General features: G+C 41.5%; 7 protein-coding genes across 7 annotated transcripts; 6 read left to right on the plus strand and 1 right to left on the minus strand.

Annotated features, from left to right (window-relative positions):
- Positions 1 to 2,702: 2,702 nt before the first annotated feature.
- On the plus strand, positions 2,703 to 3,014 carry LOC308098777 (histone H4; the record flags this gene model as incomplete). Its single annotated transcript, XM_080447208.1, has 1 exon — positions 2,703 to 3,014. The coding sequence occupies one exon, from the start codon at positions 2,703 to 2,705 to the stop codon at positions 3,012 to 3,014; it is 312 nt and encodes a 103-aa protein (XP_080303334.1).
- Positions 3,015 to 4,175: 1,161 nt separating this feature from the next.
- Positions 4,176 to 4,550, plus strand: LOC308098765 (histone H2B-like; the record flags this gene model as incomplete). Its single annotated transcript, XM_080447196.1, has 1 exon — positions 4,176 to 4,550. One exon carries the CDS (start codon positions 4,176 to 4,178, stop codon positions 4,548 to 4,550), a length of 375 nt encoding a protein of 124 aa, XP_080303322.1.
- A 1,639-nt stretch (positions 4,551 to 6,189) lies between these two features.
- Positions 6,190 to 14,347, plus strand: LOC308098730 (uncharacterized protein; the record flags this gene model as incomplete). The annotated part of the gene is made up of 2 exons (XM_080447159.1): positions 6,190 to 6,684; positions 14,096 to 14,347. The coding sequence occupies 2 exons, from the start codon at positions 6,190 to 6,192 to the stop codon at positions 14,345 to 14,347; spliced, it is 747 nt and encodes a 248-aa protein (XP_080303285.1).
- LOC308098585 (histone H2A-like) lies at positions 8,396 to 8,779 on the plus strand (the record flags this gene model as incomplete). Its single annotated transcript, XM_080446995.1, has 1 exon — positions 8,396 to 8,779. The coding sequence occupies one exon, from the start codon at positions 8,396 to 8,398 to the stop codon at positions 8,777 to 8,779; it is 384 nt and encodes a 127-aa protein (XP_080303121.1).
- On the plus strand, positions 10,035 to 10,445 carry LOC308098756 (histone H3.2; the record flags this gene model as incomplete). Its single annotated transcript, XM_080447187.1, has 1 exon — positions 10,035 to 10,445. The coding sequence occupies one exon, from the start codon at positions 10,035 to 10,037 to the stop codon at positions 10,443 to 10,445; it is 411 nt and encodes a 136-aa protein (XP_080303313.1).
- Positions 11,667 to 11,978, plus strand: LOC308098781 (histone H4; the record flags this gene model as incomplete). The annotated part of the gene is made up of 1 exon (XM_080447212.1): positions 11,667 to 11,978. The coding sequence occupies one exon, from the start codon at positions 11,667 to 11,669 to the stop codon at positions 11,976 to 11,978; it is 312 nt and encodes a 103-aa protein (XP_080303338.1).
- A 1,791-nt stretch (positions 14,348 to 16,138) lies between the features above and the next one.
- Positions 16,139 to 24,967, minus strand: LOC308099381 (zona pellucida sperm-binding protein 3-like; the record flags this gene model as incomplete). Its single annotated transcript, XM_080448123.1, has 12 exons — positions 16,139 to 16,166; positions 17,340 to 17,517; positions 17,991 to 18,146; positions 18,912 to 18,974; positions 19,499 to 19,672; positions 20,219 to 20,394; positions 20,670 to 20,752; positions 20,847 to 20,964; positions 21,435 to 21,612; positions 22,211 to 22,314; positions 22,695 to 22,810; positions 24,689 to 24,967. 12 exons carry the CDS (start codon positions 24,965 to 24,967, stop codon positions 16,139 to 16,141), a joined length of 1,653 nt encoding a protein of 550 aa, XP_080304249.1.
- Positions 24,968 to 24,990: the final 23 nt, after the last annotated feature.

Raw genomic sequence — 24,990 nt, forward strand, 5'->3', positions numbered from 1 at the left:
GATGCGGTTACACCTCGGGATTATTTATTGGAGATGTTTACATGTCGTAAGATCGAGTCGCCCCACAGCAGCTTCGGTTCGTTTCACATTACCAATGAATGTAATAATGTTGATATGTGCGATCCCAAACTGTGGCCCGCCCCGCAGGGACGCAGGTCCGCCACTATTTTGAGGCTTGTGGGCCCAAGGCTACTGGCAGCGGGGGGAGGAAGGGGGGGGGGGTGAACTGAAGTGCCTAGGTACACCTGCAGCTCTGCTTGAGAGCCAGTCTGCGTCTACATCTGTGGGTGATATGAATGCACTAATCTCTCTATGAACATCTGTGTTGTGTCTTACAATGTGCAAGGGCTGCGTGTTGGCCACAGTGAAACTGATAAATCATGTTGTGTTGTTGCGGACAAACTGTTGGAAGGATGTGACGTTTTGTGTGTCCAGGAGTCTTGCGTTCTTGGTTAAACAAGAATCCAAGACCTAAGTTCTAGTGGTATGAGGGAGGATTCCATGGGGAGTTGCCACTCTGTGGAACAAAAAACATGACCGGGCTATTGGGATAGAGCTGTGCTGTAATGGTAAAACGTTAATAATTGTGAATGTTTATACACCATATGAGTGCTATCAAAATGAGGATGATTATTTTTTAAATCTTCTGTATTGGTTTTCCCTGTATATAGCCTCTTATATGCATTTGGTGATCTGACTTGTTTCTGTTGTCCGTAATTAATAAAAAAAAAAACATTGATCAAAACAAATTAAAAATGAGGATAAGTATCTCAGTAGAATGGCATTCATTATGTATTTTATTCAGGATAATCCTTCCACCTGCATCTATGTTGTCGGTGACATGGATGCTGATGTAACTGATGCTAAATGGATTTCTGTTCAGACAGTGGATATATTTTATCTAGCAAGGTATGTTTTTACCTGAGAATATTTCTACTTATATCAGCGAGGCTTGGCACACTCTGTACAGTAGATGCTCATGACTATTGATACAATGGAAATTGTTTATGATCTGGCTACCACTGACCACATTCATACACCTCATATGAATACAGGCAATTTACCTGTGTTGCCTGTGGATAACAGCATGAGTGCTGGGGAAATAGATTGGTCTAAATTGACCAACAAAGATCTGGATAAATAGCACAGCAATACAATTATAACATACTAATAATAATGATGATCCAGAAGAAAGAGTCTGCCTCCGTGCATCAAACAGTCAACAGCAGGTCCACTGCATTAGAGGAGTGGGACACAGCAGCAGACAAGAGGAATAAATCACTGGAGAAGCTCAGACCATCAAATGTCTTTATTGACAAGGTGTTAAGTATACAGGTGACTGACGTTTGGATGTCAAGTGCATCTTCATCAGAGTCATGTAGAACAGAGGTTAAGCAGGTTCTTTAAAAGGCTGTGAGTGACAGGCAGTCCTTTCAATTAGTGAATGTCTGAAGTTGATCAATCATGAGGTGTGAAGTGCAGTATTCTGCACGAGGCAACTTCACTGAGAACGTGTAACAGTATTCATCAAGCTTACAAATTATTAAGAGGGTGTCTGATGCCAAAATAACGGCCTGGCCTATGCATGAAAAAATATCCATGCAATTTTGTTTATGCTTAAAAAGGTAAAAAGAAAAAATCCAGCCCAAATACATGAATGAAATTGAAAAATCACAATACATAGAAATAGGGGCCAAGAAAAGCCAGGCCAGATACATGGATGAAAAAAATACACCTGAGAAAATGAATAGGGCATAATGGCAGAATAAAAATTAATCACAATACATAGAAAATATTAATAATAATAATAGGAGCCAGGCAGGAACAAGGCCTAATATGTGGATGCAAAAACAACACCCCTGTGAAACATTATAGAAAAATATGGCAACATTAATGATAGAATAATGTTTTCTATAATGTTTTGAATATAAGCATTATACTGTTGTGAGATGCTTAAATCAAGGAACAATATTCTGGTGGGAACATTTGCTGAAAAAATTGCTGATCTACAAGCTCACAATATGCTGCACAGCTTCTCGCTCTGAGCTTGTAGATCGGCTATTTTCAGCAAAGATGTTTTGTAGAGCAAAAAAGGAGCAGACCAAGTACAGGCCCAAAGGTCCAGTTTGTTTACTAAGTTTCTGTGTTCCCCCCAAGCTCACAACACGTCACTGTCCTGTAGCAGCTACAGCAAGTCACAGAGTGGGGCTTTAGGCCTACTAGTGTAGTGGGGTCAAGCCTCAGGACCAGAAAGTCTTTATTCCCATAGAGCAGTGGTTCTCAACCTGGGGGTCGCGAGGGGTCCCCAAATAATTTGGAGGGGTCACCAGATACTTTTCTGAATGTTCCGAAACAAATAATACAGTTTATACGCTATTTGTAAGCAAGGAAAAAAAATGCTGATATGTTAAATACTTGACTAACTAAAATTGTACATAGCTGCTCTCCCTGTTGTATTAGAACAAAGGGAGTCATCAGAAAATGTTTATGTGTCCGTATGAAGCTAAACTGGGTCATTCACACATTCCAGAGTGAAGTGGCTGTGAATGGGCGTAAGACTGGTATGGGGCGGGGCTGCAGCTTTTGGCATCGCCCACACAGTGAGGTCTGCCTGTCGTCCTTTACGTCCTCAGAACACATATAAATAGACAAGTCTTTGTGGACAACAGTTATTCACTTCCGTATCTACTACTGAAGCAAATATGTCTGGTCGTGGTAAGGGAGGAAAAGGTCTTGGGAAAGGAGGCGCTAAGCGCCATCGCAAAGTGCTCCGTGATAACATCCAAGGAATCACCAAGCCCGCTATCCGCCGTCTGGCTCGCCGTGGCGGTGTGAAGCGTATCTCCGGGCTGATCTACGAGGAGACTCGCGGTGTCCTCAAGGTTTTCCTGGAGAACGTGATCCGTGACGCAGTCACCTACACCGAGCACGCCAAGAGAAAGACTGTGACCGCCATGGATGTTGTCTATGCTCTGAAGAGACAGGGACGTACTCTGTACGGCTTCGGAGGTTAATGCTGACTTGAACTACTCTACCAACAATCCAAAGGCTCTTTTAAGAGCCGCCCACACTTTCTTTACAGAGTTTATTCCATTATTCAAATATGAGCAATTTAAGGTAGCAAAACCTATATTTAGAATAATGTGTAGTACTTTGCCTCGTATACAGTTGCAGTACAGAGAACTGTGATTCGTGGACATGGTCTTGTCACAATCTCCTTTATCTGACTATCAAGACAGTAAACGTTGAAGGTGTACAACTCACTTCAATGCACATTGAACCTGTGAAAATCTTCCAGCAAGCTACGCAATAAATTCCAGGCTGATGATTAATATAACACGAATGTAATTGTTATAAGACTCTTTATATTAAGATTGGGAAACCAAGGTCCATTAGTCCAGCATTTTTCTACATTGTCTAGTCTAGAGTGACTTTTTAAAAAAAAAAAAATTAGGACTATAACAGTTGAATGCAGATTAAATTCACACCCACCTTTGTGTTTGAATCCCAATACCATCCCAGCTATAATGAACATGATGAAATGCAATTGTTAAAATACCAAAAGTAAAAGTACAAAAACTGTTTGAAAATAGCAGATCTACTCACAATGTGTCATGATGCCAAGCCTGTAGATCGGCTATTTTCAAATAGCTTAGGTATAAAATAGGGCTGAAGTGGTTAATGTATGTTTTATAATGTAATCATTTGTATCTGCAAAGTAACTGGTAACTTAAGTTTTCGAATAATTGTAGTGGAGTAGAAGTAAAAGTACTGGAAATACTCCAATAAAGTAAAAAATACCTCCAAATTGTGATTGTCTGATTATACTGTATAAATTATGCATCGATAGAAAGTGTGTTACAAGTTACAACTGCTGTCTGGATTGAAATTGGAGCGTGGAATATAACTATTCATTCCAATTAAAACATGAATTTACCCTAAATGTTTTTATACTTTATCCTTAGTCTATATTTTAGCGGGACAAATAGATGCAGGCGGTAAAACATTATGCAGAGACAAAGACAGTGTAAAACACCTCCCTCTGTGGGTCACATAGGCAGTGGCACCAATCATGTGCTGGGAGTAGCACACCTCATTTGCATTGGCCTGGTTTAAATACTGGTGCGACGCCGGAGGAACGTTACTCCTTTTCTTCATCCATAAGAGAAAGAACAATGCCTGAACCCGCCAAGCCAGCGCCCAAGAAGGGCTCTAAGAAAGCCGTCACCAAGTCCGCTGTCAAGGGCGGCAAGAAACGCAGAAAGTCCAGGAAGGAGAGCTACGCCATCTACATCTACAAGGTCATGAAGCAGGTCCATCCTGACACCGGTATCTCCTCCAAGGCCATGGGCATCATGAACTCCTTTGTTAACGACATCTTTGAGCGCATTGCCGGTGAAGCCTCCAAACTGGCTAACTACAACAAGCGCCGCACCATCTCATCCAGGGAGATCCAGACGGCCGTCCGCCTGCTGCTCCCCGGTGAGCTGGCCAAGCACGCCGTGTCTGAGGGCACCAAGGCTGTGACTAAGTACACCAGCTCCAAGTAAACTGTTCTAGTCTGCTCCAAACACAAAGGTCCTTTTAAGGACCACCCATCTTTTCAACAAAGAGTTGATCCGCACTGTTAAAATGAGCTTTTTATTCAGCTTATAAGCACCTTTGTAATGGGTTGCTGACGTACAAGATGACACTGCCATACATGTAATGACCCAAGTGACCAACGCTATTCGTATCTTCACTTGACAGATTGTGGCAATATATTTTATTATAAATATGTATCATTGGTATTTTTCGGTATGGCTCGTGTAAAATGCCTATTCACAGAGCAGACAGACATCTAGACTTATCAGAGCACGGTGGCGAAGTGCTACATGTATTTAGTTAATGCATAGACTTTAATTACAGATGCGCGTTCCTAAAGATGGTGAACTGCCGTGTATTAAAATGTGATTATAGCTTTAGCTTTGGCTGTCGGTTCAGACATAGAGTTATTCTGTTAAATATTGTGTGTGTGTATATATATATATATATATTTTTTTTTTTAATCGGGACACCAATGTATTTTCATGCCAGAGTACTTCACAGATTGTGTTGGCTAGATGTCAATTTACTCTGCTATTTACTCTAATCTATTGGATACTATAGGCCTACAGACCAAAACATAATAGAGTCAAAAGGAATATGGGCATGATAGCATTATTTTACTTCATCCATTTTCATTCAAGCTGTCAACATTTGTAATATTAAGTTAGACCTACTAGCAGTCTAGCACAGACCTCTTTCACAGCAGTCATTTTGACAGCTGAACACTGGTCATGGCATTGTAATTAATTTAGGTGTCAGTGGTGGCCAGCTAATGTACATTAACACATTTAACTGAAACACATGTGGTGTTTATTTTCCTCTGCTGTGCTCCTTGGCTACCGTATTCCTTTTGATAAAATTAAAGAAGATATATTGTATACCCATATTGCCATTATGAAGCAATCTGGGTATACATGTGCTTTGTAAATAAATGGTGTGCTGTGTTTATACATTTTAAACTGATGATAATAATTATGTAATATGCCATATGTTTTGTAAATGGCACCATTGGAAAAGTGGAGCTTGCTCTCAACTGGCCATCCTCTCATAAGTCTCCATGCCACAAGGAAGGACAACAGCAGCACTGTGTTTGCAGACACTGGAAAGTTTGAAATTTAAAACAAAACGCTTTGGAAAGAGGATCTGTTTAACTGTTGTTCCAAAGTCAGACATCTCAGCTTGATCTGCAGCAAATAGGGAAGTGGATATTCTATGTTTAAACTATTTTAAACGACAAATGACAGAGGAAAGCTGGCAAACTCCTCTCCTTGTAATGGTGTATATGTGAGGTTTTTAACGTCTCCAAACAAAACGCAGGAGTCCTCAGCGCTCCACGTGATTTGATTATGAAGTGAAACTTGTCTGCTATCTGCTCCATTTGTTGTTTTGACTTAAATCCATTTCTACGTCTGTATTTTATCTGGTTTTAGTTGTGGAGAAAACACAAGTGTCTCAGTATTCTGCTGCACACAGAGCACTGACCCATTGGGTTGAGTCTACATGGTTCTCACACATCCTTTAAGTTCCACCCCCTCCTCCTCTATTCCATCAGTCTCTACTAAGCCTTTAGTTCAGTGCATCTGAAACACCAACCAGAAGACAATGGCAGAAGTCGCTCCAGCCCCAGCTGCCTCCCCGGCTAAAGTAGCCAAGAAGAAGACCGCGGCCAAGCCCGTGAAAGTCGGTCCCAGCGTCCAGGAGCTCATCGTCAAGGCTGTGAGCGCTTCCAAGGAGAGGAGCGGCGTGTCTCTGGCCGCCCTCAAGAAGGCTCTGGCCGCCGGTGGCTACGACGTGGAGAAGAAGAACAGCCGCGTCAAGATTGCCGTGAAGAGTCTGGTGGCAAAGGGCACCCTGCTCCAGACCAAGGGTACCGGTGCGTCTGGATCCTTCAAGCTCAACAAGAAGACCGAAGAGAAGGTAAAGAAACCCGCTAAGAAGGCAGTCAAACCCAAGAAGCCGGCTGCCAAGAAACCCACCGCGGCAAAGAAATCCCCCAAGAAGGCAGCAGCCAAGAAGCCCGCAGCCGCTAAGAAATCTCCCAAGAAGGTAAAGAAGCCTGCAGCTGCAAAGAAACCAGCAGCCAAGAGCCCCAAGAAGGTGGCCAAGAGTCCCAAGAAGGTGAATAAACCCGCTGCCGTTAAGAAAGCACCAGCAAAGAAGGCAGCAAAGCCCAAGGCGGCGAAACCCAAGAAGACAGCCGCTAAGAAGAAGTAAACGTCCACACAGCAACCTGTCTACCCCACAAAGGCTCTTTTAAGAGCCACCCACAACTTTATTTAAAGAGTTCCTTTTCTCATAGATAAATATATATATATAATTTTTAATATTTGCGCTGGCATTTAGGATTGGTTATTAACTCAATTGAGCAAAGGGCGGGGGGGGTCATGTGATTGTCAGCAGTGAGAACTAATGATTAATGTTGCTATATTTTGCAAGAGAAATAAGCAACTGAACAAGGTGTATGAAAACTAGCCCCAAAGGAGGCCACATGAGTGCTAAAGCCTGTATATTGATAGGTGTTGTGATCTTGTACATCTGCTATTTTCGAGAAAATCTTAATGGCAAAAAGCATGGTTAAAGTCGACTTTGACAACATCACAACAGTTGCAAGCATTGGGTGTGAGTTTTAGATACATAAATAAGGCTGCCCATGCAATCAGGGTGGTTGTCTACAAATCAAATATGGTAATTTTACAAACAATGATATTTATTGGTATGTACATTACATGCGAACATATATGCATATATATATATATATATATATATATATATATATATATATATATATATATATATATATATATATATATATATATATATATATATATATATATATATAATCATAATGATCCAATATAGGTGTATGATGTGCAAGAGAGAACAGAAGTGATACATGCGAAAATATGATTAATATACAAAATATAATGTGGCAATAGATATTAAGAGAATATAAATATGCATATTCAATATGAACTATTTTATTTTTTTAATCAAATCTAACAGCCGTGGCATATCTACATACTGATACATCACACGGAAACGGCATTATGTTCAACAAACAGTTCGTTTTACTTTTGATTATATTACAACTTAATAACATTAATTATAACAACTGTATTAACAATGTACTATTGTCACATGTCACTCTAAAGTCCCAGTAATGTTTTAAAATGTGTTCATCATTACAATGGACCCTATTCACAACAGCCTGTTCATGTTAGTTAGTTGTACTTTTTATTTAGCTTGACCACTAATACTGACAATGTTATTTTAGTAGCACTATATACATGCCAGATTTAAAGCTTTAAAGTTATACTTTGTAGCACCAAATCATTGTCCTTTACTTATGCGACCATTTACCATGTCGTCTCTCATTGTACACTTTGTAAAATAAATCACCCATTAGGATGAAGAGATGACTGATAACTGTCTAAAACTGGTCATTGACTGAGAGACGCCGTCTTTCTCTGATCTCTGGTCTCTGGTCAGGAACCTCCTTGTTTGGGGAGGAACCACAGTTTAGACTGGGAGGAACCGATCACGGCACGAGTCTAGTGCTGATTGGTGGGGTGCTCATACACAGTCAGCCCGCGCTCTCCTTCATGGTCAGGAACCTCCTTCTCTGGGAGGAACCGTTCACGCCACTAGTAGTGATTGGAGGGGCGCTCATACACACTCACCCCGCGCTCTCACTCATATTTATGATTGGTGGGGCGCACACAGACAGCACTGAGTTGAAGATATAAAAGGTTTGGTGTTCCTTTCTGTCCTCCAGCACATTTCTTCGTAGACGAAATAAAGCAGTAAAATGTCAGGACGAGGTAAAACCGGAGGAAAGTCCAGGGCTAAGGCCAAGACCCGCTCTTCCCGTGCCGGGCTCCAGTTCCCCGTTGGTCGTGTCCACAGGCTGTTGCGTAAAGGCAACTATGCCCAGCGTGTCGGTGCCGGCGCCCCGGTCTACCTAGCGGCCGTTCTCGAGTACTTGACCGCTGAGATCCTGGAGCTGGCTGGAAACGCTGCCCGCGATAACAAGAAGTCTCGCATCATCCCCCGTCATCTCCAGCTGGCCGTCCGCAACGACGAGGAGCTCAACAGGCTGCTGGGTGGAGTGACCATCGCTCAGGGCGGTGTGTTGCCCAACATCCAGGCTGTTCTGCTCCCCAAGAAGACCGAGAAAGCCGCCAAGAAATAAATCTGCGTTCAACGTACCCCACAAAGGCTCTTTTAAGAGCCACCCACTCATTCAATCAAAGATTAATTCCATTCCATATAGACCGTATGTATGTGCACGGTTTATATAAACTGACTGCATAATGCTGTGGTGTAAGCCAATACATTAACTCGAATACTGTATTTATGTACTATCCAGCATTAGTCATTTATTAGACGCTTTTATCAATAAGTGCATTCAACATAGGTAGGGAATGAAACTACTAATCACCAGAAGCATTATTTTGTAGTTTTTTTTATTTATTTTGCTGGAGTATTTTAAATGCATTACTTCTACTCTAGTCTACTGCATAACAGGCAAATGCTGTACTGTTACTCCACGATTATTTGAAAACGTACTAGTTACTTTGCATATTGTATTATAAAACCTACATTAACCACTTCAGCCCTATTTTATACATAGGCCATTTGAAAATATCCGATCTACAAGCTCATTGTAGATCTGCTATTATCAAATATTTTAGTACTTTTGGTACGTTAAGTATATTGTGATGGCAATACTTTTGTACTTTTACTCAAGTATCATTTTGAACACAGGCCTTTTACTTCTAACAGAGTATTTTTATATTGTGGTATTGTTACTTTTACTTCAGTAAAATATCTGAGTACTTCTTCCACCACATATTATATGATCGTAATGACTTGCAGGTATTTAATATCCTTTACATATTTATAGTTAGAGCCACATTGCATGGATTACATCAGTGCCTATTATTCACTTGCCTAAATGCTAGGATTGAGGTAGATCTCAATCCACAATTATTTGTAGTAAAAGCAGTTATTGTCCATATTGGAAGTTGACACTTATTTGACCACGTTAATAATTGGATGAGTGTTACATTTTAATGTAATTAAGACAAGATATGCCTACTTATAATTCTTATTCACCATAATCATGTTGTTTTGTCACTCAAGGAGAAATGTTTATTTATTTGCCCCATGTCATAAAACACAAAGCAATGTATTTTCCCTTTAATGTAAACTAGTATTCATATTATTATCTATTACAGCAGCTCAGTATGAAGTTTGTAAGAGACCCCCTCCTCCAACCAATCGGTACCAGTGACGTATGGTACCTCCCCAAATAAGGAGGTTCCTGGCCGCTGACCAATCAGAGAACGACGGCGTCTGAAGAAGCGCTAATAAAAGGCAGCAGTTTGCGCAGTGCCTACATTACTACTCTCTCAACCTCGTTCAGAGTCAGACTCAGAGAAGCCATGGCAAGAACCAAGCAGACCGCTCGTAAGTCCACCGGTGGCAAAGCCCCCAGGAAGCAGCTCGCCACCAAGGCAGCGCGTAAGAGCGCGCCGGCAACCGGTGGAGTGAAGAAGCCTCACCGTTACAGGCCTGGCACTGTGGCTCTGAGGGAGATCCGTCGTTACCAGAAATCTACCGAGCTGCTGATCCGTAAGCTGCCCTTCCAGCGCCTGGTGAGGGAGATCGCCCAGGATTTCAAGACTGACCTGCGCTTCCAGAGCTCCGCCGTCATGGCTCTCCAGGAGTCAGCCGAGGCTTATCTGGTGGGTCTGTTTGAAGACACCAACCTGTGCGCCATCCACGCCAAGAGGGTGACCATCATGCCCAAAGACATCCAGCTGGCCCGTCGTATCCGCGGAGAACGTGCTTAGATTCTTCTGTCACTGTCAAAAACCCTACGGCTCTTTTAAGAGCCACCCACTTACTTACTAAAGAGATCTTTCCACATGTATATTTTGTAATTTAAAAGAAAAAAGGTCTGCACGATCCTGGAAGAATATTCTCACTCCCTCAATTATTTCTGATATACAAATCTATAATGAAACCCCCACAAATGTACCAATATGGACACATACAGAAATGAAGTGTGTAAATGAAAACAAACATCAACGCCTGTATGAAATTGGTCAAACATTATACTGAGTGGGAACACAGGTTTTGCATAGATGGCTAACATGATTGATCTCCGCTTCCCCATCTGTATGGAATAGTACAAATCAGAGTTGTAGAGTAACTAAATACATTTACTCAAGTTCTGTACTTATGTACAATATAGAGGTATTTTACTTTATTTTCAATACTTTTACTTCTACTCCACTAGCAAATATTGTACTTTTACTCCATTACAATTATTTGAACACTTTAGTTACAAGTAACTTTGCAGATTTAAATTATTATATTATAAAACATAATACCTTAACCACTTTAGCCCTGTTTTATTATAGGCTTTTAGGAAAATGATGAATGAAATGGAAAATGATCACCGCAGCAGAGTTAAATGTAACGTGATTGACATCTGCTGGTGTAATGGGTGTAGTGCAGTCAAATGCGAAATACAATTGTACATTTCCAATACCGTGTGTGTGCGTGTGTGTGTGCGTGCGTGTGTGTGTGTGTGTGTGTGTGTGTGTGTGTGTGTGTGTGTGTGTGTGTGTGTGTGTGTGTGTGTGTGCGCGCGCGCGCGTGCATGTGCATGTGAGTGTGCGTGTGTGCATTTCAGTCTTTGTGAGATGTGTTACTAGACACTTTTACAAACACATTGGTGAAGATTTTTTTTGGTAAGGAATTTATTCCAAGATTGGACATTTTTCTGCTAATATCCCCTGACTAATAGCTGCTCTCCCTGATGTATTAGAACAAAGGGAGTCATCAGAAAATGTGTGTCCATATGATATCAACTGGGTCATTCACACATTCCAGAGTGAAGTGGCTGTGAATGGGTGTAAGACTGGTATGGGGGCGGGGCTGCAGCTTTTGGCACCGCCCACACAGCGAGGTCTGCCTGTCCATTTTTACGTCCTCAGAACACATATAAAGTGACAAGTCTGTGGTTTTCAGAGTTATTCACTTCTGCATCGTCTATCGAAGCGAACATGTCTGGAAGAGGCAAGGGAGGGAAAGGTCTTGGAAAAGGAGGCGCCAAGCGCCATCGCAAAGTGCTTCGTGATAACATCCAGGGAATCACCAAGCCCGCTATTCGGCGCCTGGCTCGTCGTGGCGGCGTGAAGCGTATCTCCGGTCTGATCTACGAGGAGACCCGCGGTGTCCTCAAGGTATTCCTGGAGAACGTGATCCGTGACGCCGTCACCTACACCGAGCACGCCAAGAGAAAGACCGTGACCGCCATGGATGTTGTCTATGCTCTGAAGAGACAGGGACGCACTCTGTACGGCTTCGGAGGTTAATAATGCTGACTTGATCTACCAACAACACAAAGGCTCTTTTAAGAGCCGCCCACACTGTCTTTACAGAGTTTATTCCATTATTGAAATATGAGCAATTTAATGTAGCTAAACCATTTGTTTGTGATAAATATGCTGTAGGTTGCCTCTTATACAGTTGCAGTATACAGAGAACCGTGATACATGGACATAGTCTTGACACAATCTGATCTGACTATCAAGACAGTAAAAGTTGGGGGTGTACAACTCAATTTGCACATTGAACTTGTGAATCTTCCAGCAAGCTACGCAATAAATTCCTAGCTGATAATTAATATAACACTAATGTAATTGTTATAAGACTACTTTATATTAAGATAATGAGTTAATTGTCTAGTGCAGGGTGACTTTATTTGACCGTAGTAAACTTGTTTTTTTGAACGCAGATGAAATTCACATTCACTTGCCAGCACCATGTCATGCTCCCTGATTTAGTTTGGAATAAGTTCCTATAGTGGGTCGAACCGAGGCCGCCTGGGTGAAAACTAGGAATCCTAACCGCTAGAGTCTAGCGGCTAGACCATACCGTAATGTGTAAAACCATCTACTTAATTTATGGACCTTACATTATTTACACCTTTAAAAAGTACACAGTGCAACAAAAAACACCTAAAATGGATTACAATCTGTGTTCCATGTAAACACTAAATAAATTTAGCATTCATAAATGATGATGTGATGTTTAGATCTGTCCATGCAATGGGTGATTGTGAGCACTTTAACTATAGTAGGGTAATTTATTAATGAGTAGGCCTATATATAGTCTATACCTATACACACATTGTGTAGTCTTATGCATATAGCGAGTGATCAGACCTCATAAGCATGATATGCATGAGCGTGCATGAGCGTGACAGCTGAACACAATTAATTTAGGTGTCAGTGGTGGCCAGCTAATGTACATTAACACATTTAACTGAAACACATGTGGTGTTTCTTTTCCTCTGCTGTGCTCCTTGGCTACCGTATTCCTTTTGATCAAATTTAAGAAGATATATTGTATACCCATATTGCCTATTATAATAAATTATGAAGCAATCTGGGTATACATGTGCTATGTAAATTGCTTGTAATAAATGGTGTGCTGTGTTTATACATTTTAAATGATGTCAAGTAATAATTATGTAATATGCCATTATGTTTTGTAAATGGCACCATTGGAAAAGTGGAGCTTGCTCTCATGGCCATCCTCTCATAAGTCTCCATGCCACAGGGAAGGACAACAGTGGCACTGTGTTTGCAGACACTGGAAAAATTTAAAACAAAACGCTTTGCCAAAGAGGATATGTTTAACTGTTGTTCCAAAGTCAGACATTTCAGCTTGATCTGCAGCAAATAGGGAATTGGATATTCTATGTTTAAACTATTTTAAACGACAAATGACAGGAAAGCTGGCACACTCCTCTCCTTGTAATGGTGTATATGTGAGGTTTTTAACATCTCCAAACAAAACGCAGGAGTCCTCAGCGCTCCACGTGATTTGATTATGAAGTGAAACGTGTCTGCTATCTGCTCCATTTGTTGTTTTGACTTAAATCCATTTCTACGTCTGTATTTTATTTGGTTTTAGTTGTGGAGAAAACAAGTGTCTCAGCACACAGAGCACTGACCCAGTGGGTTGAGTTTACATGGTTCTCACACATCCTTTAAGTTCCACCCCCTCCTCCTCTATTCCATCACAGACTTTAGTTCAGTGCATCTGAAACACCAACCAGAAGACCATTGCAGAAGTCGCTCCAGCCCCAGCTGCCTCCCCGGCTAAAGTAGCCAAGAAGAAGACTGCGGCCAAGCCCGTGAAGGTCGGTCCCAGCGTCCAGGAGCTCATCGTCAAGGCTGTGAGCGCTTCCAAGGAGAGGAGCGGTGTGTCTCTGGCCGCCCTCAAGAAGGCTCTGGCCGCCGGTGGCTACGACGTGGAGAAGAAGAACAGCCGCGTCAAGATCGCCGTGAAGAGCCTGGTGGCAAAGGGCACCCTGCTCCAGACCAAGGGTACCGGTGCGTCTGGATCCTTCAAGCTCAACAAGAAGGCTGAAGAGAAGGTAAAGAAACCCACTAAGATGGCAGTCAAACCCAAGAAGCCGGCAGCCAAGAAACCCGCCGCGGCCAAAAAATCCCCCAAGAAGGCAGCAGCCAAGAAACTCGCAGCCGCTAAGAAATCTCCCAAGAAGGCAAAGAAGCCTGCAGCTGTAAAGAGACTAGTAGCCAAGGGCCCCAAGAAGGCGGCCAAGAGTCCCAAGAAGGTGAAGAAACCCGCTGCCGTTAAGAAAACACCAGCAAAGAAAGCATCAAAGCCCAAGGCGCCGAAACCCAAGAAGACAGCCGCTAAGAAGAAGTAAACATCCACACAGCAACCTGTATATCCCACAAGGGTTCTTTTAAGAGCCACCCACAATTTTATTTAAAGAGATCCTTTTTCTGTTATTGTTTTATATCTTGGCGCTGACATTTATGATTGGATGTTGCTAGGTTTTGCGAGAAAAATAAGCACAAGGTATATGCAAACTAGCCCCAAAGGAGGCCACATGAGCGCTAAAGCCTGTACATCGGTAGGCGTTGTGAGCTTGTAGATCTGCTATTTTCAAGAAAATCTGGGGGGGAAGCAGGGTTAAAGTGACATGAATAAATACATGAAACATGAAACAGTCATGAAAGTACGCAGTGCAACAAAAAGCACCAAATTAATGAAAGCCCATTGTAAAACATTCAACACAAAGATTAGACAGACAACATCAAAACAGCTACAAGCATTGGGTGTGAGTTTTAGATACAGATAAGGCTGCCCATGCAATCAGGGTGATTGTGTACAAATTAAATATGTTAATTTTACAAACTGATATTTATTGGTATGAATATTACATGCTAACATATATATATTTCCTAATGATCAAATATAGGTGCATGATGTGCAAGAGAGAACATTAAGTGACATGCGAAAATAGGGAGATAATATAAATATGCATATTCCATATGAATTCACTCATTGTATTTTATTTTTTAATCACATCTAACAGCCATGGCATATCTACATACTGATACACAAGTAAGACGCGCGAACGCGGGAAGCGAACGCAAAAAAAAAAAAAAAATGAAAAAAAGTAACCAATATATATATTTTTTTAAATACAAAAAAAATCTGCGTTAAAAGGAGCATCTTAGAAAAATACAAATTCACCAAAAAAATACTTTGAATGTTTTTGAACAATTCAACAAAGTGTTTGAAGTGCCTGTTTCACCCACTTCCGGGGGGCGGAGCCAAAATCCGAGCCCGAAGTATCGGAGCGATTCGGGCACTTTTCATTTAACATGGGGTTTCAATGGGGAGTTTTTAGAAGCCTTCTCCGCGGCGTGGCTTCTGGGGGAAGGGGCGGGCTTAAACGCAACCTTGACAGGTGTGTTCAGTTTTCAAAGACCTTTCATTTGATGTATGGTATGTCTAAATTGGACATTTACTTATCTCAGAGGAGCTGCACACAGGCAGTGCACACAGAGAGAGACACAGAGAGAGACACAACCCGAGCACGGTTTCATAGTAAGCTCCACTTGCGCGGAGGCGCGCCTTCGGCGCGCCTCCTTCCGCTGCGTTCGCAATCACACAGAAACGGCATTATGTTCAACAAACAGTTCGTTTTACTTTGGATTATATTACAACTTAATAACACATTAATTATAACAATTGTATTAACAATGTAATATTGTCACACGCCACTATAAAGTCCCAGTAATATGTTTTAAAATGTGTTCATCATTACAATGGATCCTATTCACAGCAGCCTGTACATGTTGGTTAGTTGCACCTTTTATTTAGCTTGACCACTAATACTGACAATTAATTTCCCTGGATGTTATCACGAAGCACTTATCGGTGGCGCTTAGCGCCTCCTTTCCCGAGACCTTTTCCTCCCTTACTTTTTAATATACTTTATTGTAATTATACAGGTTTACAAAGTATGCATGGTTACATAATATGGTAATAAACATTTCAATACATGGTAATATACATGAATAAATATTTCAATACAAAAAGTGGGTTTTTTCTTTTTTTCACAATGTCAATAAGTGCCATGGCTTCAGTTTTTTTTCTCTGGAGTCAATTGTTCTTGGTCTTTTTAGTTCAGTTTTGACCTGTTTCAAGACCACATCTCCAGAGATGGACTCCTGGTGTAACACCATGGCACATCGCGTTTTCCATAGCTGGTTGTCTACAGTGCATACCACATTCCAATGGAAATCTTGGTCCATGGCCGACATGTTTTCATCAAAAACTCCATACATAACAGCATTTTAAGTGACATTTACATTAAAACCAATTTGTGCCATTTTCACCCAAACATATATTGTGACCTCTGACAATCTAAAAGCAGGTGTTCAACAGATTCATCATCATTACAATTTCCAATAGGGCATTTAACAGTTTTTACAAAACAGCTCCATTTCACTATTGCTCTTACTGACAGTCTCCTCACTGAGATCAGCCACATGACATCCCTCTTTTTTTCATTGATGTTTTTATTCCAAATATTTTTAATACACACCTGTTTTTGAGAATCGTTTAAACCTTTGTAGGGGAAAATGCCACCATAGAGGTCATCACCTAGTTTAACATAAATATGCTTACTGGTCATTTCAGGCCAGTCAATATTTAAATGTACAACTTTGTTGATTAAATCTCCGTACATAATTTTAAAGTAAGGCACAGAGCTCCTTGCCTGCAGATCACTGTAATTACTGTGCATTAGCTGGAAAACGCAACATGACCAAACAAGTTCGAAGTACATGACATACTACAGAAGATGAACATTTTACAATTACACACGTTTTGGAGACTCCAAATGACACTTGGTAGGAAGGATCAGAAGAGCTACTATCGTCTTTAGAATGGACCTATTGTCTTTGGACCTATTGGGCATCGTTGTAAAGCTTTCTTATAGGTGGAAATAATTATACCCACTTATCAGTGTGGACTGTAGAGCATCCCTGCTGCATTATAAATCGAAGTAGGCAAGGCATTGGTAATGCATCGCCACCTGTCAGTCTTCCTTTATATGTTCCCTTAAATGAAGGCGTTTACATTTGCACACTTTCATATACAAATTAAATATATTGGAGGATGGAGTTCAAATAAACACACCCAGAAGCCACAAAAAGCATACATTTAAACAGCTTTATTTCAGCATTTTTGGGGGTCAGATTTATCTGTAAGGTCAGGCGGTCTTATAGTGTTTTTTGGGGTCAGATTTATCTATAAGGGTAGATGGTCTTGAATGTGATGTTGGATGTGATGATGTTGGATGTGAAGTCGTCGTTGGACGTGATGATGTAGTCGTGTACATTTTAGTGTGGTTGCTCTTTTGAACAGGGGTGGGCGGGCTGACATCACTGGGAGGGTCTGTGGTGTGGGGCGCCGCCTCGTTGGATGATGGTGCAGCAGTAGTTGGAACAGCATCACGGGTCACATAAAGAGACATCACATCTTCTGTCGCTTCTGTGGAAACATCACCATCCCCATCTGGCAAGTAATGGTGGAAAAATGACAGATTTATTTTATGTAAGCAACGGTAGCAATACCACAAAGTAAAAAGGCCACCACTCAACATTTGACTAGAGTAAAATTGCAAAAAGTATTGGCATCAAAATACAGCATCAATCGACTTATTTCCTCCAAATTTGTCAAGCCTTTTAAAAAATAGCTGATCTACAAGCTCACAACACGTCAATTTGTGAGCTTGTAGAATGCTATTTAGAAAAAAGAAAATGTTATGTAATAATCTAAATTTGCAAAGTCATTAGTCACTGTATTAGTAAGATCTCAAATCGAGTAGAATTCAGTATTTGAGTAGATGTTTTAAGTATGAAAATATTGAAATAATCAAGTAAAATAAATATATACATAGTTACTTCCCACCACTGAGGAAATGTGATGCTGAAACATAAAATAATAATAATAATATGCATCATAACATAATCCATGCCATAGAATACCTTCATCAGTTCCACTAGAAGTGTCTTCTTGATCGCTTGTCACCTTCATGTCGGCGGTGACGTTCTCTGATGTCTCCGTTACAGGCAAATCATCGAACACCAAGCCTTTCTCCAGGTCTGTAGGCAAGTGACCCAACACATTTCCTTTCTGAATCTCTGAAAAATAGAAAACAAAAATAATCAGTAATGAGACCTCGTTCTCAAAACCCTCCATTACTGTATTGATTAGTGCAGTGATTCCCAAGGACCCCCAGTTTGATATTGCATTAAGCCGCAGACCCCCATTTGATACCATTTATCTCTGTGACCAGCAATCTATACTGTAAAAGCCTCACCGTTTATTTAACTTTGAGAGTGTACAAATCAAATAGACCAGTGGTTCTCAACAAGTGGTCCGGGGACCACCAGTGGTCCTTGAGGAGGTTCCAGGTGGTCCCCATGCACTGCAGCTAAATGATGGAAGAGTTGGTAACCAAATGGACCCTCTTGAGAGTGTAAAATGAAACCATTTGCTTTCATTTTACGCTCTCAAGAGTTACATTATTGTTAGACATCTGCATTACTTAATTAAAGAATTGTTATTTTGATCAACGTTTGCCTGTTGTCTCTCCTATTGGTACCAACATCAATACATACAGCATAGAATTGTGGACAAAATCAGATCCAATGATAACAAAATATTCTAAGTTTTGGGTCTGAGAGGCTAAATCTCAAACGGTGGTCCGTGGCTCAAATGCCAAAGAAATAATGGACCTTGATATGAAAAGGGTTGAAAACCACTGAAATACACCCATAACCCTTTGCATTTGTAGACTCTCAAGAGTTAGCCCCCCAAGATTTGGACCCCTGGTTGGTCCCCGGACCCTACGTTGAGAACCAGTGTGTTGATCAATATCTAAACCAATAACGATTGATTAGTACCTTTCTCAGCATGTGCCGAGCCCCCATCTTTACTTGAGTCCACAGGGCCAGTCTGATCTGAACCTGAATGATCAGGTTAATTCAAGGTGGTATAAGTGATATGTTGTTAAAATAAGCGTTACATATTTGTACATACTGATGGTAAGCATTGCTATACGTGTTTTTGTTCATTAATAGGGGTCTCCCCCTCTCTCTCTAAACAGAACATACATTTCCAGGTGGGCACCAATTTCATCCAAGCAGGTGAGAACAACATTGGAACACTACAAATTGAAGCCGATAAACATGTTCTCTCTGCTGATTGGATGAAACTGGTATCCTGACCTGAAAATGCATTTTCTGTTTAATAAAGAGCTGGATGAAACTGGTATCCTGACCTTAAAATGTATTTTCTGTTTACTAAAGAGACGGAGAGACTGGGGGACCAGTTACTGAACAAACACACAATCATTACCATCAGCATATAGAGCTAATAGAACTAAATTATTTAACAATACATTTTAATCAAAAAAAGTGATCACTGGAAGAATCTATAACCAAAGCAAAAACATTTAAATTATTCATTACATTGGAGTGTTATGACTTACTGGGTTTGGGTGTAGGGTCTATTCCACTTCTCCACTTACTCCACTTGCTGCCATACAGTGTTGGTCTAGCGATTTTAGCGAGGAGGGGCGGGAGCTCTTCCTCAGGAATTGGACCAAGTTTGTGCTTGTTTGGCAAGACCAACATGGGACCCACGCCTGCCTCCTGTTCCCACACTAAAAGACAAAGTATGTTCAGAATGCTGGCAAATCCGATTGGTTTCTGAAATCTAATCTTTAGTACCCACTTTTTAAAATTGCCATTTGAAAGTGATCAGATCGGATTTGGGTTTGGGTTTTCACCGCAGATAATTAAAAATGTAAGCATGTAGCAGACACTCCGAACAAGAGCGACTAACCAGACCTATCTGCACTGGTTGCGGTTAACATAGGCGTGAGCAATGATCTGTCATAGGACGATGTCACTCGCTGAAAATAGACAATCTACCAAGCTCACAAGTGGCCGTGACGCTTGTAGATCGGCTACTTTCAGCCAGCGATACCGTTGTAGGATGAAAAATAAATCTGCTTCAGTGTTCGAGTGTCCACAGAGAGACATCTTTAGAAATCAGACTTGAATCTAATTTCAAACTATCTAGCAATGCAGTTCAAATCTGATCACTAAAAGTCAGTTTCCATGTGTTGCTTTGCTGTTCAGACTTGACTTGTGCTGGCAGTCTAAACGTAGCCAAATAACCAGATATTATTTTTTGAATACTCTACCAGTTTTCATTCCAGTCTTGAAGTGGGACTGAGGTACTCCAGACTTGCCATAGCCACGAGGAATAAATGCACGTGGCATGACGTGGTCTGGGCCAACTTCATTCTGGCTTAGACCACCTTCACTCTCGTTTTGACAATAGCCACACAGGTAGTCATTGCCATCAGCAGACCGCCATCTAAAAAGGAAGATTGCAAAAAGGAATATTGCAAATTGGGCAAACAACATGTGACAATTACTAAGGCCTGAGTTACACTTGGTTGTGCATTGAGTCGCTCACTCTAAATAGCCGGTCGTAGAGTGATGTGTTGTTAGCTCTGGTGAAGAGAGCTCTGGACCAGAGCTAATGTGTTCTGAGCTAGAGCTGCTATCATCGATGTGCAACAGCGGCACACAACCAAGTATACATGAGGCTTAAAGCTGTGAATTGAACATGCAGTGAGAGGAACAAACCTTCCATTTATGAAGGTGCAGGCCTTGTTGTGTGAGTCAACGTGTGAGACAGGGCTGGCAGTAATCAGACATGTGATGTAGAGCTGTGAAAAGAAGTTTGTCGTTTTGAAATAGGTTCAGGTCTACATGCATTATGGGTGATATTGACCATAAGACAATCAAATGGGTTCCACCTACATCTCCTCTATCTTCCTTATGAAACCTGAAGGCGTCCACAACCAACTGAAGTTTATCATCTTGTATCCTGGGGTTGAACTGAGAACGTGATCCTTGGAGCTGAGAATCCACCAAGCACCTATGAGCAGAAATGCACAGAAATGTCAATGAGTGGAAATCCTGACACTTTTATTCATTAATCTGCAGCTGATATTTGAGGTCAATTATCGGTTTAAACCCTATACTTTGTTGACCGGGGCCCCCAGGGGTCTGTACTTGGCCTCCTCCCATTTTCCCTCCAAATCCCTTCACTGAAAATAGCCAAGCTACAAGTGAAATTGTAGATCTGTCATTTTTTCCTATAATGACATGCCAAAAAATGGGGATACTAGGTAGAAAGTGGTTAATGGGCTGATTCTGAACATCGAGTAAGGGCCGGGGTCTAAGGGGACCCTTGCAGGTCTGTAAATTAGAAAAACACTGGGTTTTACAGGGTAGATTGAGGTCCCAGAGAGAAAAAAAAAAAGGAAAAATATGCATTGTGGCCTAATGCATATCAAACTTGGGTCCTTGATATTAAAGGTTGAGAACCACTGGCTTAATTCTTACCCATCATTTTCGATGAAAACATATCTTGGGATGGAGTGTCTGTCAGGGTCCAGCGTTGCCACACAGCTGCTCAAGAACACTCTGAGTCCCATGTGGTGACCGGTCCTCACCGAGGCCTCGATGTTGATGGGTTCTCCAAGGTAGAACACCTTAGAACCCCGCTCATACTGCCAGTCACCTAAACACAACAATACAAGATGGAACAGATAGATCACATCACAGGTTTGCAGGTGTAAAGAAGTCGGAGAAATTACGTTTTCATACAAGCTCCATCACTTGTAGATTTCAGGAAAGGGAAGAATATAAAGAAAGAACAAACAAGGAAAGCAGGTCAGATATTCAAATATTCCTGATACGAGTAAAGATTATATATGTATAGGTGCACATGTGTGAGTAATGCATGTGAACAACACTAGTGGTTCTCAAAGTGGAGTCTGCGGACCCCCAGGGGTCCTTAAAGGGGTTCCAGGGGGCCCACATCAAAAAAAATGTTATTATAGTATCAAATATGCAATTTTTTATTCTTTTTTTTGGTTGAAAAATACTAGGGTGAAAAAGTAAAAAAATTGAATAAGTGATGTTTACACAAATCTTCTGTCATGGGGTCCCTGGCACCAAATATTTTCAGATGGGGGTCCACAGCCAAATGCATATCGCAAATGCATAGCCATGTAGTGGTCCTTGAGATGATTTTCTTTTCGAACCACTGGACTACAGTATATGCCACGATTAAAATTTACCTCAGTAAGTGGTATTTGAACTCAGATTGAACCTACTTGTCATGATCTTCAGGTCAAACTCCAGGGTCTGAACAGTAGCCTGGGTGGAGGTGAATGGAACCCAGGTAGGAGCGAGAGAGGAGCTGGACAAACTGTACTTCCTGAAAGACACAACAGTCATGTCGGGCTGTTTTAATCCATTTAGACCCGCAACGCCCTCTAAATCCTAACCTACAAAATCTAAATCGGCACAGATGCTTTCCCGGATTGAAAGGTATAACAACGTAGACTCGTAGAGGCTTTCCAAGTCTAAATGGGTTCATAATTCATTTAGACAGGACAGCAGAGAGACAGAAAACTGAGGGCAGTCTGAGGGGGCACCCTCAGATAGTGAGTGTTTGGCTGCAGCCTCCCTTTTGCAAAATGGATAAAAAAATAAAAAAAGGAAAATAGCCCACCTACAAGCTCACAACACATCACATTGTGACAACCACTGTGATGTGTGACAGTGTGACAGGCCAGCAGAGCAGAGCAGACTGACCTCATGTAATGACACTCCACTGGAACCACAGCCTCCTCCATTCTAATCACACCGTCAGCAGAGGGCGCTGGAGAGTAAACCAGTAAGTTGGTGTAGATCAGAGAGTCATGACTCATCTGTGGAGAAGAAGCAGCAACAACCGTCAGTTGGATAGAATTCAGCCGTCATCAGCAGTAATGAAACACTGTACAGATACAGAAAAGGAGATATACACTACTTCGGCTATGTTTAGCAAAATACAAAACCAGTAATGCACATCAGGAATCAGGTAGCCTATACCAGTGCTTCTCAAACTTTTTCATGCCACGGACCCCGAAATTGATATGCATTTGGCCGCGGACCCTCCTCTGAAAATATGTTGTGCCAGGGACTCCCAGAAGCAAAGATTTGTGTTAAAATGTTCGCTTTAAAATAAATATATATTCAAAGATTTGCACGAAGCTTCAAGATTCTTTTAAAATAGCAGATCTACAAGCTCATAGCTCGGCACTTGTGCCGTGCTATGAGCTTGTAGATAGCCAATAAAAAGGATAGTATAAAAAGGTTAAATTATACACATTTTCCTGGGGACCCTCTGGAACCCCCTCAAGGACCCCTGGGGGTCCCCTGACCCCACTTTGAGAACCAATGGCCTATACTACCGGAAAATGTGTGGGGCCCTCAGCACTTGTGTTTGACTGTGTACAACAAAATACAGTACATGTAGAGTAATATAAGTACTGTCATAAATATGGATGTTAGAACAGTGAAAGAAGGAATTAACAGTCTAATAAGCACCAGAGTTGGAAAAGGAATCCATTGCATCAGTGGTTCTCAAAGTGGGGCCGTAAAATCAGAGTCAACTGCTGTTGTATCCCTACAAGTCATCGGCCCTTCGACAGATGTACAAGCTCACAAGCTTTGAGGCATTGTGAGCTTGTAGATCTGCCATTTTCAACATCAGAACACATTTGACAAATTTGGAACATTTTAAACACAACTTGTATGGGGGTCTCTAGGCAATAGAATCGTCAGATGGGGGTCCACGGCCAAATACACCAGTGGTTCTCAACCTTTTCAGGCCACGACCCCCCAAAATGATGATTTGACGTAAAATAATCATATTTGAACTCCCCACCCTGACGAGCACTTGGAATTGGAGGACTTTAGGCATTACGTTTAGCTTGACTTGGTTCCACAGATAAATAATATCGTGAAAAAAGCCGATCTCCAAGCTCACAACGCCTTGTTGTGAGCTTGTAGATCAGCTATGTCCAATATGTTCGCCTCTTATTATTTGACAATTTGGCCAATGTTTGTCCAGTTTTTTTAATAATAGTTTGGATTACTTTTGATGCATGCAGTACTTAACCTTTTTCATTTCATTAGGTATTAAACATATCTTATTGTCACTTTCCTGTCATCTGGGGACCACTCCAAAATCATGTGTGAGTGTGACCCTGGAGGTCCCAACCCGCAGGTTGAGAACCACATACTGAAATACACAATACATTTGGGGGTCCTTGACATTAAGTTTAAGAACCAAGTACATGCAAAAAACAACAACATTATAATAACTCAATGAATGTACAAACTAAAGCAGTGGTTTTCAACCAGTGGTCCTTGGGGGGCTACCAGGGGGTCCCCAGCTAAATTAGTTAACATAGCCTCACAATTTTAACCACTTAGCTTTGGCTATTCAAAAATAGCAGATATGCAAGCTGAGAAGCTCATAGCACGGCACCGAGTGCCGCACTATGAGCTTGTAGATCTGCTATTTTTGAAAAATCTTGAAAATGTGCGCAAATCTTTTGAATTTGCGCAAATCTTTGAATATATTAATTTTTCAAAGAGAACATTTTTAACTCAAATCTTTGCTTCTGGGGGGTCCCTGGCACAAACAATTTTCAGATGGTGGTCCGCGGCCAAACGTATATCAATTTAGGGGTCCCTGGCATGAAAAAGGTTGAAAACCACTGAACTAAAGTATTGTCTACAGTGTAGCTTTTTTTTACCCAGTGTCTGGTTCCACAGTCGGACAGTCCAGCAGTGATGGTGTACTCGTCATGTCTGGATGCTACAGCCGTGCACAGCTCAGTGCTCTGCGGCCCCACATGCAGCTCCTCTGCGGCCACAGGAGCTCCAACAGCGAACAGATCCGCTTTCACCGTGATCTCCATGAACCCTGGATGACATTTAACACTCACAGTGTTCACCACCACCTCCTCCTCCTTGTGCTCTGGTGGTAAAACACTCTGCTGCTGCTCAGAGGGAGGCCGTTTTTTGACGTCCATCGGACGAGCAGCAAAAAAACTGC

This window comes from Gymnoscopelus braueri (genome assembly GCF_963280865.1).
Source record: "Gymnoscopelus braueri genome assembly, chromosome: 13".
Lineage (NCBI taxonomy): Eukaryota > Metazoa > Chordata > Actinopteri > Myctophiformes > Myctophidae > Gymnoscopelus > Gymnoscopelus braueri.